Genomic DNA, 16,925 nt, shown 5'->3' with positions numbered 1-16,925 from the left:
TAGAAATGTACAAGCATTACGGAAGATCCCTTTCTCGTGCGATCCAGTTTGAAAACAGGAGTTGTGTGCAGACTGTCCCCCGTGCGTTTATAGTTTCTCCAGACTCGGGAGGTGAAGATCATTTTCAGAATTTTAGCATCTTCTATCTACTTTGTCACCTGGGTGTGACAAAGGGCAAGGCGAGGCAAGGCTGTGGTGCAGCCGTGTCACCTCCAGGATCCCTTCCTCTGTGGCTTCCTCAGTGCTCACAGCCTGGGAAATGCTACAACCGCAGGGTGTGGAAAACTTCTGTCCCTCACACATCCTCCAGAGACTCCTGTAAGGAGAAGGAAGGCGCCTTTCTGACAAGCTCCAGGAAGCTGCCTCCAATCCGCTCTGTGGGACACCGGAAGGTGGGGCAGGAAGAGAACAAAATGTGGATGGGAGGAGTCAGAGGCATCTGAGGACCCCAGCTCCGCTGACATCAGCCTTCGGTTAGTTTTTGATTTTCCTCCTGGGGACAGGAGGGGGTAAGACATGAAAAGGCCCCTAAGCAGAGGTTTGTGTGAATGGAAAGGAGTATACTTTCCACTGTGAAACTCGGTTCAGTAGCAAAATAAAACCCCAGGATGAAGGATTCGGAGAAATCACCTCCCACATGAGCACTGGAGGCTGAGGGCATTAGCCAGGTGAAACATTTTCATTTACCCTTTGCTGTCCAAGGACATTTCCTAGTAGGCAGTCATGCTCCAGATGCTATTCACGTGTTTTCACTGACATCTCCAAGAAAATTTTCCCTTAGCAGTATTATTTCCAGATACTTCTATGGAAGAAAGCGTTCTTCAGGATGGTCCACAGAAGTTAGGAAATGGAATCCCATATTCCTTCCCTAAATGTTAAAGACAAAGGCTCAAGGGTCCATGCATTAAGCCAGAGAGGGGATCCAGAAACCTCTAATTAGTCGATTTTGGACCCTCAAGTTGTAGCTCCCCACCTAGGAGAACTGCAAAATGACTGCCAAGCTCTCCAGGGCCACCAAATATTGTCTTCTAAAGCGAACCAACTGCAGCCAAGCACAGCTCCCAGGGCTGCATGTTATTGCCACACACACCTGGTTGAAATCCTAGCTCCGCCAAGTACAGTGAGTGATTTGAAGCAAGTCCTGGATTCCATATTTATAAAAGGGGAATAATCACATCTGCTTTTCCAGAGTTGCTGAGCTGAGGGTTAAATGTGACAATAAGAGCAAACTACGTGATTCGTTTCAGCTTCTATACTATTATTAGTATTCTGTCTAAGTCTGTAGATTTTTTATAAAATTTAAAAAGGAACATTTATACTAGATATGGTTGACTGTTGCTTGTGACAGACTCTAAAAATATACAGGCTAAATATTCCAGGCTTTCTTGCTGTCCACCCTGGCAAGGAAGGAATACTGAAAAAAATGGTAAGACAGAGTAGATCTAATTAGAGAACCCCCAGCAGGGCTGCTCCCTACTCCTTATCACTGATCATGATAATCCTTAACAATAACACAGGATTCCACAAGGAAAAGGGCAGACAGACAGGAAGAGCCCTTCTAGGCTGGGAATCTTATCCCTTCTACATTAATTAGATTTCTGACTAATTTGAGGTTGAAAGAAAACACCACTGATGGAATTCATACCAGTAACCCATTCCTATAAAGCAAATTTCAATCTTAACAGCCCGTCTTTCTTCAAAGAGGAACGGCCCCTCAAGTCTCAGAATTCCTCCATATGCAAAGTTCTAGAATCAGATAGAAGGATTGTGAAAACTGGTCCAGAAAAGTGTTTTTCTCTTAATTTCAGAAGAGGAACTGGGGACTCTGCTCTTCGGGGACACAGTGTTGGATGTGAACATTTTATGCTTGGGCATTCATTTCCCAACAAGGAAAACTTTTTAGGGCCTAAATGCTGGGGACATCAATCCTTTGCACTGTAGTCCCGCGACTCCAGAGTATCTTAGGGGTGAGTCCTGTTAAAATGAGCTCTCAGTGAAGCTCAGAGAAATGACCACGTTTAGAAATTAAATTCTTTGCTGGATCCCAACTCCGAATTCTAGTCAATGAACTATGCAAACAGAAAATGAAGATTGCCTTTCTTCCCCAGGTCTGCCTTATAATTTTTTGAACAGCCTTGGCATGACGTCGTGAGCCTTGATGCCCATTACACCATGGGGCCAGGTTTGACTTGTGTTCTAAAGCTCTAAGAATTCGGGCTTCAGTGATCTGGCAATATCCAGAGAGGAAGGGGAAACATCTGAAGTTATTTTTACTTTTGCAAGTCTTCTGGCTGCACAGGGAAAATGCTAGGGTGGGTCAAGTATTGTCTGGAGCCCTTCAGGGCCCTTTTTTTTTTTTTTTTTTTTTTGCATGGCCTCATTTCCGTCTTCCTGTTGCTAGGAAGGAGAATTAAGCATGAGAAACTCGTGTTTACAATACTGGACCATCCTGTCCAGCACAAGGCTCTCTTCAAAAATGTACAATTCACTTCAACCCACTGGACTTTGGATGCCCCATTTTTCTGGACCAAATCACCCTGTCCTGAATATTTTCAAATGGCATTTTACCTGCCTCAGTTATAAAAATACCACTCTCATTTATCATGGCATCATGGCTTAAAATCTCCAGGGTGGACACCAAAGCAAACTCAAGTACTTATTTTTGTACTTCAAACCACCTCTTTGAATCCCACCAAGCCTCTGACTGGAAGGCATCTTAATGGGGCCTCCTGTATCCCCTCTACGCTCCACGCTAGCTCTACAAGTAAGAGTTTAAGTATTACATACATTTTCTACCCTTTTCCAGTAATAATTTATTCAGTCGTAATATGCAACCAAATAACCCTTTTTAATGTAAAAATACCCTAACATTTTGCTTAGTCTTTGCTCTTTGAACTATAGCACTGAACAGTAACAAAATAATAATAACAACAACAACAATAAGCCTTTAGGTTAAAGGGCAACTGGCCTCTCATCTTCCCTCCAGACTATGGAAAATCCTCTGGTTGGCCCAGCGTATAAAAACTTGGAATACTGCCTTCTATTAGCCATAATCAATTGCTTAACTATTTAAACCCTTTCACTCTTAAGGAGTAAGCCGTGTTTCTCATTAAGACTGAAAATTGCTAAGTTAAAGTCACAGGTAAGTCAACGAAACCGTACTTCTCCACTCTAGGAAAAAAGATTTAAGTTGGAAGCTACTCATTTTGATCCTGTGGAGTCTGAGCTGGGAAACAAAGTCAGTCCCTGTTCTTGAGCTTCTGACCAGTTTGGGTGTAAGGTGTCACTCAGATTAAACTAACATTTTTTTTTTTTTTTTTTTTGGTCAAAAGCAAACTTCTAAAGCAGCTGGGAGAGAAAGTCCGCTATGCTTCATTTTAAACTCCGAACAGTAGTGCTAATGAAAAAAATATGCAGCCAGGCCTGGGCCACGCTGTAAATCTGGCATGCCACAATAAAAGTTAATACATGCAATTGCCAACATTTTCTCAGAAAATGTCTTGAAATAACTTATGAATGCACATCTGCTAACTATTTGACACTCATTCCCCAGGACTTTAGTTCTTCTATTAGGGGGGCTGTTCACTTCCAGGGCACCCCTCTGGCCATCTGCTACAGTCTGCAAGCCAAGATGGCACTGGGTGCCTCCACTAATTCCACACTTATGGTCTGCAAATTATCTCTACGGAGGACCAGCCTGCAGTCCAGATGGATGCTGAATTAGTCAACCTCTTGGAGCCGCTGATAGATTTACATTCAGAGTTCTGTTGGGCTATTATTTTCCCTCATCCCTTCAGCAAACAGAGTTTGGAGAAGAAAAATGTAATTTGAGACTCAGTATTCTACTGTTCCCAGCTGTGATTTTTTTTTTTTTTCTATCTAAATGCGGCATATATGGCACCCTGGTGAATCTTTCTCTAAGGGATGGCTGTGCCCAGGCTGTAGGGCCCCCACATCACCACTAAAGGCTGAAAAGGCTTCAGAATCCCGGGAATGAACCCGTTTGCTAACTCTGTTGGGTGTAAAAAGGCTCACTCAAAACTAGCGAGCGGCAAGGCTTTCTTCTCCGTGGTGCGGATAACTATATGCAGGAGATTCCTGCTACAGTAATTAGAATAAACCGGGGTACTGGTGGAGCATCAGTACCACACACGTGCTAAGCGCTTGTATCAGCTCTCTGGATCCTCTCAAGCTCCGCGCGTGGTAAATACACTTACTACCCCCGCCTTGCAGATGAAGGAGGTGCAGAGAGGTCTCAACACTTCCCAGATGCGCCCAGCTAGCAGCAGGCTGCGGACCCGGGTTCCTACCCCGGTCCGCTCTAACTCCCCTCGCCACAGGGGCTGTGCGCTGGAAAAACGAGCGGATTCAGTAATAACCATAATCTGCAAATTACACGTGGCAGGGCCAGTGTGCCGCTGCCCGGGGAGAAACTCCTTCCGAATGATCAAAGTCTCAGCCCGTGACGTCGGAGAAGGGGGGTCAGGGGGCCAGGGGGCTAGGGGCAGGGTGGGGCAGGGTTCCCAAAGACCGTGACTTCGCCACGAAAAAGGTCGGGAGGCGTGCTTCCTTCCTTCCTTTCGCCCGCCCAGGAACTCGCCCCGCGCGGGGCCTCCCCCAGAGCCAAGGGCGTGGGCATCTCCACTCGGCATTTTAGGAAACCCATGCAACTCCCAGCACGTGAAGGCACACCGCAGCCCTCCCAGCAGGCGCCCCTCACTTGCAAGCCAGGGGGCTTGCTAAATAGCTTCAACGCTCTCCCGGGGCCGGCAGCCACGAGAGACTTTCCTAAGTCGGAATTACTTTCCAGCGTTTAAAATATTTGAACTAACAGTTTAAAATTAAAACATCTTCCCGAATTTCCTTTCAAGCAGTTTTAAAACACGATTTCCAAGTGCCACTGCGGCCTAAACATCCCTAAGAATCAACTCTCAGGGAGTCCGCGCTGATTTTGGACTTGCATAGTGAAGGGCTGCAAGCACCGAGCCCTGAACGTCCCCGGAGGGAAGATAGTGGAAAGGCGGTCGCGCCGCGCCCCTGGGAACCTGAGGCCAATGCCAGGGACTTAGAATAAGAATAGCAGGGTCGCCGGCGCAGCCTGGCTGGCGGCCCGCCCGCCCTGTACCCGCGCCCGGCGTGCACCCCTTGCCCCGGGCGGCGTCCCCAGCCCGAGAGGGAAGTTAACGTAGGCTTCACTCCATTAGCCGCGGTCGCCCCCCGCCAGCAGCCCTTCCCAAGCCCACCAGACGCGCCCGCCCGCGACCCCCAAGCAGTGAGCAGCCAGGGGTCATTACCCGACATTAAAACCTCCCTCCCCAAACTATGACCCCTATTTTTCCCACACTCCACCTCCTCCACTCCGAGAAACTTGGGTGACTCGGTCCCGAGCCTCCTCGGAAAGCCGTTTAAAAGCACAGAACGACAGGCACCGACTTGACAAGGCGGGGTGACATTTCCTCCGCGGCGAGTCCCCTCCGCAGCTGGCTCCCGCGGCTGGCCCGACGGCGAGGCACAAGTCTAGCTTACGTGTTAGGATCATGATGTCCAGCTTCTCCCTGCACATCAACTGCGGCTGGGGGTGGCGGGAGTGCGGTAAAGAAGTTGAGGCAGTCCGAGGCAACTCAGCTCCCGCGGCTGGACGGACAGAGGCACCCGAGACGCGCGCGCTGGCGATCCTCAGCGCATCCTTGTTCGCCGCTCCGTGCCCCTTGCCACGGCCCCAGAAAGAACGCAAGCTTTTCCAGAGGTCGAAAAGAGAGAGAGCTCAGGGAGAGAGGCGAGAAGCACCGGAGCAGTCGCCCCTGCTGCGGAGAAGTTCAGCCATGGCCGTGTTAGGAGCTAAGCGTCCTCGCTCCGGCTGCTGGAGCGCTCTACCTCCCGCGCTCGCCTCCGGCCGCGCCCACCCGCAGGGCCCACCCTCGAGGGGAGGGACGAGGCCCGGCAGCGCGGACTCCTTCGCGCCGCCTAGGTGGTGGGCGACAGCCTCTCGCCGTCCTCCCGGCCGGGACCCCGCCCCAGACCCCGCCCCAGACCCCGCCCCAGACCCCGCCCCTTACCTCCTCCCCGCCGCTGGGTTCACCAGCCGCAGCCTCAGGCGGTACTCTGGCCCCGCCCCCCCGCCCCCGTTCCCGCGCCTGTTCTGCTCCAAGCTGGAATATTTTCCTCTGGCCTCCACGTTTGCAGGGGGAAGTACCCCGAACTGTCCAACTGTTGGCCTCTGGGGTGAAGGCAAACCCTCGGTGCGTTTACTTGCCGGGGAAATCTGAGCTGGACTCTGGGACACCGCGCACTTTCCCTGTAGCATTGCATATTTAAGAAAAAAATAATCTCAATGATTCTGCCTTACATCCTGGTGGGAACCGCTTAAATTTTCGGAACGGAGGGGAAGCGGGAGGTAGGGATGAAGCAGTGTTTCCCCACCTGTAAAATGGAGAGAAGATACTTGTCCCTTGGACGTTGGTCATTCATTGCTAAAGCCCGGAGGGATAGAGAACGAATTGAGAGGGACTTCAGAGAGGGACTGAATTTTTTTAGCACGTGTTGACCATATTGTGTGCCCATTCAGTGTTTTACAAACTATGGACTTTGGGCCACAACCCCAAGCAGCTCCTGCAACTTCTGGCCCCGCCTCTCTCAGAGAACTATAATCTGTGATGGTGATAATCTGTGTTTTAACAAACCCCTGGGTGATTTGGAGAGGCACTGTAATTTGGAGGTCCCTGATAATAACAGGAAGCTTCATTTTAAAAGATCACAAATGAATACGACCTATATAAGATTTTTAAAAATTCAGACCAGGTTTTCATGAAAATTTGCTTTGGGGCTAAGGAAACTACTAAATCCATTCATTCAAAAAATATGTCAACAGCATTCATTATGTGCCAAACACTGTTTTAGACTTGAGCTATAGCAGTGAGCAAAAAAACCAAACATCCCTTCCCTCCTAAAATATACTTCCTAGTGGAGAAGACATACAATAAAGAAGGTTAAATACCTGAAATATTCATATTCAGTGTCTTAGGTGGAGATACAAAAAGCGGGGAAGGGGAAAGAGGAGTTGGGGGAGAGTTTCTTTAAACAGGGTTAAATGCAAATAGAAGATTAGTCTGTCTTAAATAGAGCTTAAAATAGAGCCTAAAAAATTCATAGGCATTCCTTAGTTTAGATACAGAAGACTCTTTCACCTCAGTTTTTTAAAAAACAATAAAAATGCTAACTCCACTGGCTCGCTAATGTGTGGAATCAGAATTCTGGCTCTGGAGAATGGCCTTTTGGGTTTGGGGCTCCACTCAGTAGATATTTCCAGGGCTTTTACCTACTTATAACTGCTGGGGACACCACGGTACGCAAGGGTACCCCCACCTCTCTCTGTGCAATTTACAGTCTGGTGGGGAAGCGACAAGTGTGAAAAAGAGGTGCTTGTGAGTGTGCAGGAAATGGAGCCCAAGATAGAAAGAAGAGCGAGCTGCCCTCTGAAGTTTGCATGCTGGGGGAATTGTCAAAATGCCCACAGTTGCTGGCAAGGTGCAGTGTGATCCTAGGGCAAGTTGGAAAAGTAGGGGCAAAACCTTTTCAACTCCCTGCGCGTTTGTGTTAAGGATTATTTTATCCTTTACAGTTATAAACAGCAAGAAGACATATTATTGGACAAAGGAATCCCACAGCCAGATCTGCGTTTTGAAAAGACTACAGGCTGTAGTGTGTACTATAAACTTAGAAAATAGGAATAGACCTCCTAAACATACTAATATCCCTGATTTATTAAAAATCCAAACCTTAAAAATATGGATAGCATCTCCTCCAAAGCATATCAACTCTCAGAGTAAGTTCTTAATGTTTATTATCAGCTAAATGTAGCTGCACTCAATTTAATTAGGTTTCTCAGAGTTTGTGCAATCCCTACACACCCACTCCCCACTGAATATTTCAGAATAAAACATGCTACTCTTTGTGTCTCTTCTTGTCCAAACTCCATTCCTTTTTCCTTGATTATTGATGTCTTCTCTCATTTCATCATATTTCTCTGGAGGTTTCTGCTATGTGGATTGCTCCTCATCTAATAATACCAATAACTCCAAAAACATTTTCCTTGGTGAGGTATTGGTTTGCATTTGGCCTTCACTGAATCTCATCACCTTCTTCCATTATTTGGTTTATTGACATAGCCTGTGTCCTGAACCAAATCCCAATTTTCATAGTTTTAATTATTTTGGGGGGAGGGAAATAGAGGGAGGAGGAGAGAATCTTCAGCTCCCAGTGTGGAGATCTACTCAGAGCTAGATCCCAAGACCCCCAAATTATGACCTGACCTGAAATCAAGAGTCAGATGCTTAACAAGCTGAGCCACCCAACCCCTCCCACGCCATTGTTTTAATTCTTAGCCCCTTTAGAAATGGACATGCTACATTTTGAAAGCTGCTGCACTTGTTGAATAGGGAATAGTGGTTGAAAGAGGACCTTTGTAGCAGGCAAATTACTAGCTGTGGGATGAATACATACATTTTGCCTCTGAAACTTCAATTTCTTCATCTTGAAAAAAGGAGGTTGAACTAGTGCTTATCTCAGGTTTTTAATGAGGATTGAATAAGATAATGTACATAATAAGCACTTGATAATGTTCATGATTATTATTACATATTACTAAGTGGGCATATCAAACAAAAACACACGATTTCTATTTAAATAATCATCCAGGAGAAGATTAAAACAAAACAAAATGAGCCCCAGACTTTACCCTTTCTGAATCTGAGGAGCCTTTACAAACTCCGGGAAGGAAGGAGTGGAAAACTCATTCAGAGTCATTAAGAGATGAAAGAGGGTCCCCAGAACAGCAGAGATTCCTTCTTCATTCAGCTTTTAACTCATCACCCAATGTTTCCTTTCTTCTGTCGTGGGCAGATGACATTAGACTAGGCTTGTTAGCTGATTTGCATTAAGTGACCCTGGGTACTGACACTCTGGACTCTAAGAGGCAGGGATGAAGTGGTCCATTTCTCCACCAAAAGTCTACAGTCCTCCAAAACCCTTTCAACACATGATGATAAAAAAAAAAAAAAAACCACCACAAGTTACCTCAGGTTTTGTTGCTACAATCTGACCCAAGGACAAGGACCTGTGTTGTTTACTTTCTGCCATGCTCCTCTCAGTACGGGTGTCAGGCTCATTGACGCTGCTCACAGGGATTTCCTACCCTGTCTGTTTGGATGTTTTCACATTTAACTCTGTATTGCCAGGGCAAAGAAAAATCACACAGGCAATTCCCAAACTGCATGACAGAAAGCTAAAGGACTAAGAGGTCACTTCTCTGGTTCCTACTCTGTATTAATGATTGATACTAGAGATCATCGATACTGCCCAAGGACATCCTCCAGCATTCTTTCCACTATAATGTATTTTTTATTTTTTATTTTTTTTATTTTTATTTTTTTAAAGATTTTATTTATTTATCAGAGAGAGGCGGGGGGAGAGAGTAAGCACAGGCAGACAGAATGGCAGGCAGAGGCAGAGGGAGAAGCAGGCTCCCTGCTGAGCAAGGAGCCCGATGTGGGACTCGATCCCAGGAGGCTGGGATCATGACCTGAGCCGAAGGCAGCTGCTTAACCAACTGAGCCACCCAGGCGTCCCTATAATGTATTTTTTAAAAAGGAGTAAAACTCAAGTGTCTATAGGCACTTGTGCAGATAATACTTATGAAGAAGGCAAGCCACAGTTGGATGGTGAGAACTGGGGAACCCAGAACCTCCCCAAGGGGGCAGGGCCAATCAGGCTCGCTTGATTGTTGGCATGTGTTAACACAGTAGCCCCATGGTTCTGCGCTTAAAGATTGTTCAAGAGCCTCCTAGCTTTCTATAATTTTATTTCAAACCTTTCAATTTTTAAAAGTTGGCAACCAATTAAAAAAAAATCTAAACCCATTCCAAGTAATTTCAACTTTGGGCTCCATTTAGCTCAAGGCAACTAGTTTAAACCTCTGCTCTAGTGATACAAGCCAAGCAATGTCTTTGGAAATTTCTCTCCCACAGGAACTAAAAGCCTCCTGAGCTTGGAAAATGTTGTAATATAATTTGTGTTCAATGGAGCATTGGGAAATCAGTGTGGAAAAAAATTTATTTGTAATATCCAAAGGAAGTAAGACAAATAATAGAAAGTTTTGAAAATAATTTTTAAATGGTTAAGAGACATAATTAAATTTGAAATTTAATAGTTGGCCTTAAAATATTCACTTATGTTTAAATTCCCATGACCCACATCTGGGTTCTTCCCCACTCTCCACCCCAGTATTTAGCCATTGCAGAAATACTTAAAACCCAAATGCTGGAGGTGTCAAATGGGGAAAGAAGGGGAAAAGAGAGGACTGGGCAGTGAAACAGATTCACCCCCTTTTAATTTTACCTAGAGCCGCTCCCTTGTCTAGTCAGACCTTTTTTAACTACTTCTTTTCGACAATGTAAACTAAACGTTTTAAACAAATATGGGGAAAGTGACTTAGTCTACCACTGATAATTTTAGTTAAGAAGGGGAGACCTTTGTTCCTGCATGAATGTAATATAAATCTACTTTTGGGATAATCACTTAAGCCTGAAATATGAACCAGCCTGACACAGTACTTTAATCATTCAACAATTAGACCATGGAAAAGGCAGTGTGCTGGTGAAATGACAATGAGCATGAATAAATACATCTTTGGGATGGAAAGTACAGCATGGTGACTATAGTTCATACCACTACATTATATATTTGACAGCTGCTCAGAGAGCAGATCTTAAAAGGTCTCATCACGAGATGTGGGCACCTATATGGCTCAGTCGGTTAAGTGTCCGACTCTTGATTTCAGATCAGTCATGACTTCAGTGAGATCTAGCCCTTGCCAGGCTCAATGCTGGGCCTGGAGCCTGCTCAAGATTCTCCCTCTGGCTCCCCTTCCCCCAACCCCACGCACTCTCTTTCTCAAAAAAAAATTTATTTTTTTCCAGAGCACTTGGTTGGTATCTGCCTTCAGCTCAGGTCATGATCCCAGGGTCCTGGGATGGTGCCTGCTTCTCCCTCTCCCTCTGCCTGCAGCTCTCGCTGCTTGTGTTCTCTCTGTCAAATAAATAAATAAAATCTTTAAAAAAAGGTTTTCATCACAAAAAAAACTATTTTGTGATTATGTGTGATGCCAATGTTAACTAGAATTATTATGATTGTTTATATGTATATATATATATATATATATATATAAACATTTCAACGCTGAAACTAATACAGTATTATATATGTCAATTATTTTTTAATAAAAAAATTGTTCAGTAAGTAACCCAAAATAAATAAATAAATAAAAGAACATGAAGAGAGGACTTGGAGGAGAAAACTCTTAGACGGAAAACAGGTACAGATACAGTTCGGTAATAGTTCAGTGGAGGATTTGAATATACTGAATTCTCAATACTATTTGATAAATCAATGGACATTCTTTCCTGGGATAATTACAATATTTGCAGTAGAATCCTCTTTTAAAGACAATTCCATTTAGGGGCGCCTGGGTGGCTCAGTGGGTTAAAGCCTCTGCTTTCAGCTCAGGTCATGATCTCAGGGTCCTGGGATCCAGCCCCGCATCAGGGTCTCTCCTCAGCGGGGAGCCTACTTCCTCCTCTTTCTCTGTCTGCCTCTCTGCCTACTTGTGAACTCTATCTGTCAAATAAATAAATAAAATCTTTAAAAAAAAAATAAAGACAATTCCATTTAGCAACTCAGGTACTCAATTAGCCCAGTGCCTCAGAGCTCAGCATGCAGGGAAGGGGGGTGCCCACAAGTAATGGCACCAAGTCAGAGCTCTTGCCACCCCCAGTTTCCCCTGGATCTTCACCAATGACTGCTCTGGTTCTTTTATGTGGGCTCTGACGACACAAAAATCAAGCCAATGAAAAGTAAAAATTGATTCCATAAAAGAAACTGGGCTATTTTCCCATTGACTTAGCCAATTTTAATGGCATGCTTTGATTCTTTGTCCATTCTGACATTGTTCTCCATTTAATAATTGCTTTTTGAGCTTGTAGCATATAATTCATTTAAAGCTAAGGAGGGACAACATTATTTTGTAAGTACAACTGATATTTATCCTTTGCTTTCTCATTATTTAAATGATATGATTATAAAATATCCATTGCTAGAAAGTTTAGAAAATATGGGAAAGCATAAAGAAAAAAAAATAATAAAACCTCCTCATAATCACACAACCAGAGACAACGGCAGACAAATATGTTCCATTTTTATGTCTATCCTCCCAGTCAGGTTTTTAAGTTCAGATACTTTGATGGGATCACAGTATATATTGTTTTGTAATATTTTATTTCATTTAATATAAATGGAGAATATGACATTTTATAGTTGTTTCGTACTCTATTTATAGTTGCTTCATATTTGAGCTTATGGATTTCCATGAATTAATTAACCAATGTTGAGTTTCTCCCACATTTTATATGATGAACATTCTTGAATAATAAATTTCAGAGCAAGACTGATAATTTCTTTAAGCAAATTCACTTAAGCACTTTGCACTAGAAGCCAAAGCGTATTGGGACATTTGACATACATTTCTGAACCACTGTGCGGAAACTCTGTGCTTATTTGACATTTAGCCAGTGTCTAAATGTACCCATTTCTCTTCACTTGAGTATTGTCAGCAATATAATTTCCATTCCTCCTGCTAATTTAATGAGCAAAAAAGTATTATCTTATTATTATTATTATTTTTTTTTTAAAGATTTTTATTTATTTACCAGAGAGAGAGAGAGGGGGAGAGAGTGAGCACAGGCAGACAGAATGGCAGGCAGAGGCAGAGGGAGAAGCAGGCTCCCTGCTGAGCAAGGAGCCCGATGTGGGACTCTATCCCAGGACGCTGGGATCATGACCTGAGCCAAAGGCAGCTGCTTAACCAACTGAGCCACCCAGGCATCCCTATCTTATTATTTTTAAGTCTGAGTTTGTTTTATTGTAGTAAAATACACATCATACAAAATTTATCATTTTAGCCATTATTAAATGTACAGTTTTGTGGCATTATGTCCATTAACATTGTTGCGCAATTATCATCACCATTCATCTCCAGAACTTTTTCGTCTTCCCCAACTGGAACTCTGTATCTCTTTAATAATAATTCCCCATTCTGCTCCCCCAAGCCCCAGCTCTCTGAGACCAGGGTTCTACCTGCTGTCTCTAGGAACCTGACTACAACAAATACCTTATGTAAGTATTTTTATTTCTGGTCCTTTTGTTACACTGGTTGAAAATTTCATATTTATTAACTAGCTGTTTTTTTCAAAATTGCCTATTTAGTCCTTTAGCTATTTTTTCCCTCAATGAAACATTTTGCCTTTTGTTGCTGATTTTAAAATACTGTTTATACATTAGGAATATTAACCATTTATAATTTATTATAAAATATTTTTACTAGCTATCTGTCTTTTAAGCTTGTTTATTTCTGGTATGACAAAATTAACAGGGGGCGCCTGGGTGGTTCAGTGGGTTAAGCCACTGCCTTCAGCTCAGGTCATGATCTCAGGGTCCTGGAATCAGCCCCACATGGGGCTCTCTGCTCAGCAGGGAGCCTGCTTCCCCCTCTCCCTCTGCCTACCTCTCTGCCCACTTGTGATCTGTCTGTCAAATAAACAAAATCTTTAAAAAAAAAAATTAACAAGACTCAAACAAAATTCAAAGGTCTTACTTATTTGTTCCCTTTAATCATTAACTAGGAGTTTACTTAAGTAGTTTTCTCTATACAATTTGAAGCCAGAAATGCTGACACAAAATCAATTTGCAAAACAAGGTCATTTAACATGTGGGATTTTTTTGCTTTATTTTTAATGATAGGTTTCATTATTTACTCAGAGTCTTGCTATCTTATTTGATTTTGTATCTTCCCTAACATCAAATAGAGATGCCCTGAATTGAGGGAAGCCCCCATAAAAGCCTCTGCAAAAAAGCTAGCAGGGTCAGAGTACCAGATGGAGACCCGGGGGGGGCACTAAATTTTTTTTTTTTTTTGAGGGTATCATGTCATATATAATTAATACAAATCACAGTAGCACTGAAAATGGCTCTACTGAGTGGATCTAATTCAGTTTAGGCAGCTAAAGGGAGGGAGGATGTGCTAGTCCTTTCCCTGGAGCTAAATGGTCATTTGGGAAAAAGTGGGCTCTGGAGCACATAGGTATTTTCTTAGAGGGAAAAACAAACAAACAAACAAAACCCCAAAACCCAACAACAACTGAATTTCTAGCACTCGATAAAAGTGCCAAAAGGAAAAAGTGTGCTCAGGCAGTAGCTACAAGGCCACACCAAATAAGGAAAGCTGGATCCTGCAAGCTTCTGGAAGAAAGGAATCTTTCCATATGAAGTTTCTTCCTAGCACCGAGCACATGGTAAGGTGCTCCATTAGTATGTGCTGACTGAGCGAACGTTCAAGGTTATTTCCTGATCATTGTGTTCAGGAGTCTCCTAGGAAAGGATGAAACCCAGAATTTCCTTTTTGGGAAGTCTCAGATGTGGTTTCCTCACTTGGAGAAGACAGATGCTGTGGGAAGAAGTCTGAAGAGGGAGCAGGGCACACACTCACCCAGAGCCCTGACCCCTTGTAGGAGCAATGACCTGGGGACTGCCACGTAACACCAACCTGCTGAGTTCCAAGTTAGAAGGGACGTGGAGTGCCCCTGGGCTAAGTCCAGTCACCTGCTGGCCTCTCTGGTTCCCTCTCTGGAACCTTGCCTCATGTCCTATCCCTACAGCGCACCCAGCACCACACACCTGAGAAACAAGTTCTGTTTCACATGGGCCCAGGCTCCTTGGCCCACCCAGAGGCATCCCGCTGCTGACTCGGAAACCAGTGAGTACTTACAAGTTCAGCTGAGCCCCCCACAGAGACACCCTCCAGTGAGGCCAGGACATTGGTACCTCGTGGCCAGGCTCCTCACATCAGCCATTGCTCCTTCTCTTGGATGAAGAGGGCGCTGAATTTTTGAGAAGCTTTTTGACTTTCACATTCTCCCTAGGTGCGGTGCGTGTGTGTGTGGGTGTGTGCTTACATACCTATCAGTAAATAAATCTTGGGACATCTGAGTTTTTCTAGAACTAAGTACAATACTGGTATGGTCATTTTAGCCTTTCATCTTGTGGGCAAAAATTGATTTTTAGTATTGTTCTCTACCATCTTGTTCAAAAGAGCCATTTATTGGAAAGATATTCCATGTTTATTGGAAAGATATTCCATGCTCATGGATTGGAAGAATTAGTATTATTAAAATGTCCACATTACTCAAAGCACTCTACAGATTTAGTACAATCCCTATCAAAATACCAACAGCACTTTTCACAAAACTGAAACAAATAATACTAAAATTTGTAGGGAGCTACAAAAGACCCCAAATAGCCAAAGCAATCTTGAGAAAGAAGAACAAAACTGGAGGCATCACAATCCCAGACTTCAAGATATGCTACAAAGTTGTAGTAATCAAAAGAGAATGGCACTGGAACAAAGACAGACACATAGACCAGTAGGAATAGAAGGGAGAGTTCAGAAATATACCCATGCTTATATGGTCAGTCAATCGATGACAAAGGAGGCAAGACTATACAATGAGGAAAAGACAGTCTTTTCAATAAATGGTGGTGGGAAAACTGGACAATTACATGCAAGAGACCAAAGTGGACCACCTTCTGACACATACACAAAAATAACCTCAAAATAGACTATAGACCTGGGGCGCTTGGGTGGCTCTGCCTCCAGCTCAGGTCATGATTCTAGGGTCCTGGGATTGAGCCCCGCATCAGGCTCTCTGCTCAGCAGGGAGCCTGCTTCCATTCCTCTCTCTCTGCCTGCCTCTCTCCCTACCTGTGATCTCTGTCTGTCAAATAAATAAATAAAATCTTAAAAAAAAAATAGACTATAGACCTAAATGTGAGACCTAAAACCATAAAAATCCAAAAAAAGGACACAGGCAGTAACGGCAATGTCTGACATCAGTGGTAGCAACATTTTTCTACATGTATCTCCCAAGGCAAGGGAAACAAAAGCAAAAATAAACTATCAGGACTACATCAAAATAAAAACTTTTTCACAGTGAAGCAAACCATCAACAAAACAAAAAGGGAGCCTACTGTATGGAAGACAATATTTGCAAATGAATATCCGTTAAGGGGTTAACATCCAAAATATATAAAGAACTTACACAACTCATCACCAAAACAAAACAATCTGATTTAAAAATGGGCAGAGGATCTGAATAGACATTTTTCCAAAGAGAATATCCAGATGGCCAACAGACACATGAAAAGATGCTCAACAATCCTCATCATCAGGGAAATGCAAATCAAAACCACAATCAGATATCATCTCACACCTGTCAGAATGGCTAACATCAAAAAGACAAGAAGTATTGGTGAGGATGTGGAGAAAAAAACTCTCACAAACGGTTAGTAGAAACGCAAATTGGTATAGCCACTGTGGAAAACAGTATGGAAGGAAGTTCCTTGAAAAAATCCAGAAATACCATATGGTTCAGTAATTCCACTATGGAGTATTTATCCAGAGAAAACAAAACTAATTTGAAAAGATATATGCACGTCTATGTTTATTGCAGCACTATATATAATAACCAAAATATGGAAGCAACCTAAGTGTCCATCAATAGACAAATGGATAAGGAGGATGTGGTGTGTGTATGTGTATAAAATATAAAACAGCCTACTGTGCAGCCATAAAAAAGCACGAGATCTTGCCACAGACAAGTCTAAAGGGTATTATGCTAACTGAAATAAGTGAGACTAAGAAAGACAAACACCATATGGTTGCACTCACATGTGGAATCTAAAAAACAAAACATGAATAAACAAACAAAAAGTATAATCGTACCTATAAATACAGAGAACAAGCTGATGGTCAGAGGGTAGGG

General features: G+C 43.4%; 1 protein-coding gene across 5 annotated transcripts in view; it reads right to left on the bottom strand.

The window, feature by feature from the left end:
* Nucleotides 1–16,925, bottom strand: part of DLC1 (DLC1 Rho GTPase activating protein) — a 412,629-nt gene that overhangs the window by 39,692 nt on the left and 356,012 nt on the right. Inside the window, exon 1 of one of the 5 annotated variants that reach the window (XM_082715492.1) lies at nt 5,527–5,983. The exons of 3 other annotated variants lie outside the window; for them this stretch is intronic. In XM_082715492.1, coding sequence (XP_082571618.1) covers nt 5,527–5,563 — 37 coding nt within the window. In that variant the 5' untranslated portion in view covers nt 5,564–5,983. Of the gene's footprint in view, nt 1–5,349; nt 5,984–16,925 lie in introns of those variants that run through there. One more of the 5 variants, XM_082715490.1, reaches the window with a different exon arrangement.

The sequence above is a fragment of the Mustela nivalis genome (assembly GCF_964662115.1).
Source record: "Mustela nivalis genome assembly, chromosome: 20".
Lineage (NCBI taxonomy): Eukaryota > Metazoa > Chordata > Mammalia > Carnivora > Mustelidae > Mustela > Mustela nivalis.
This window is presented reverse-complemented; position numbering and strand designations above follow the sequence as displayed.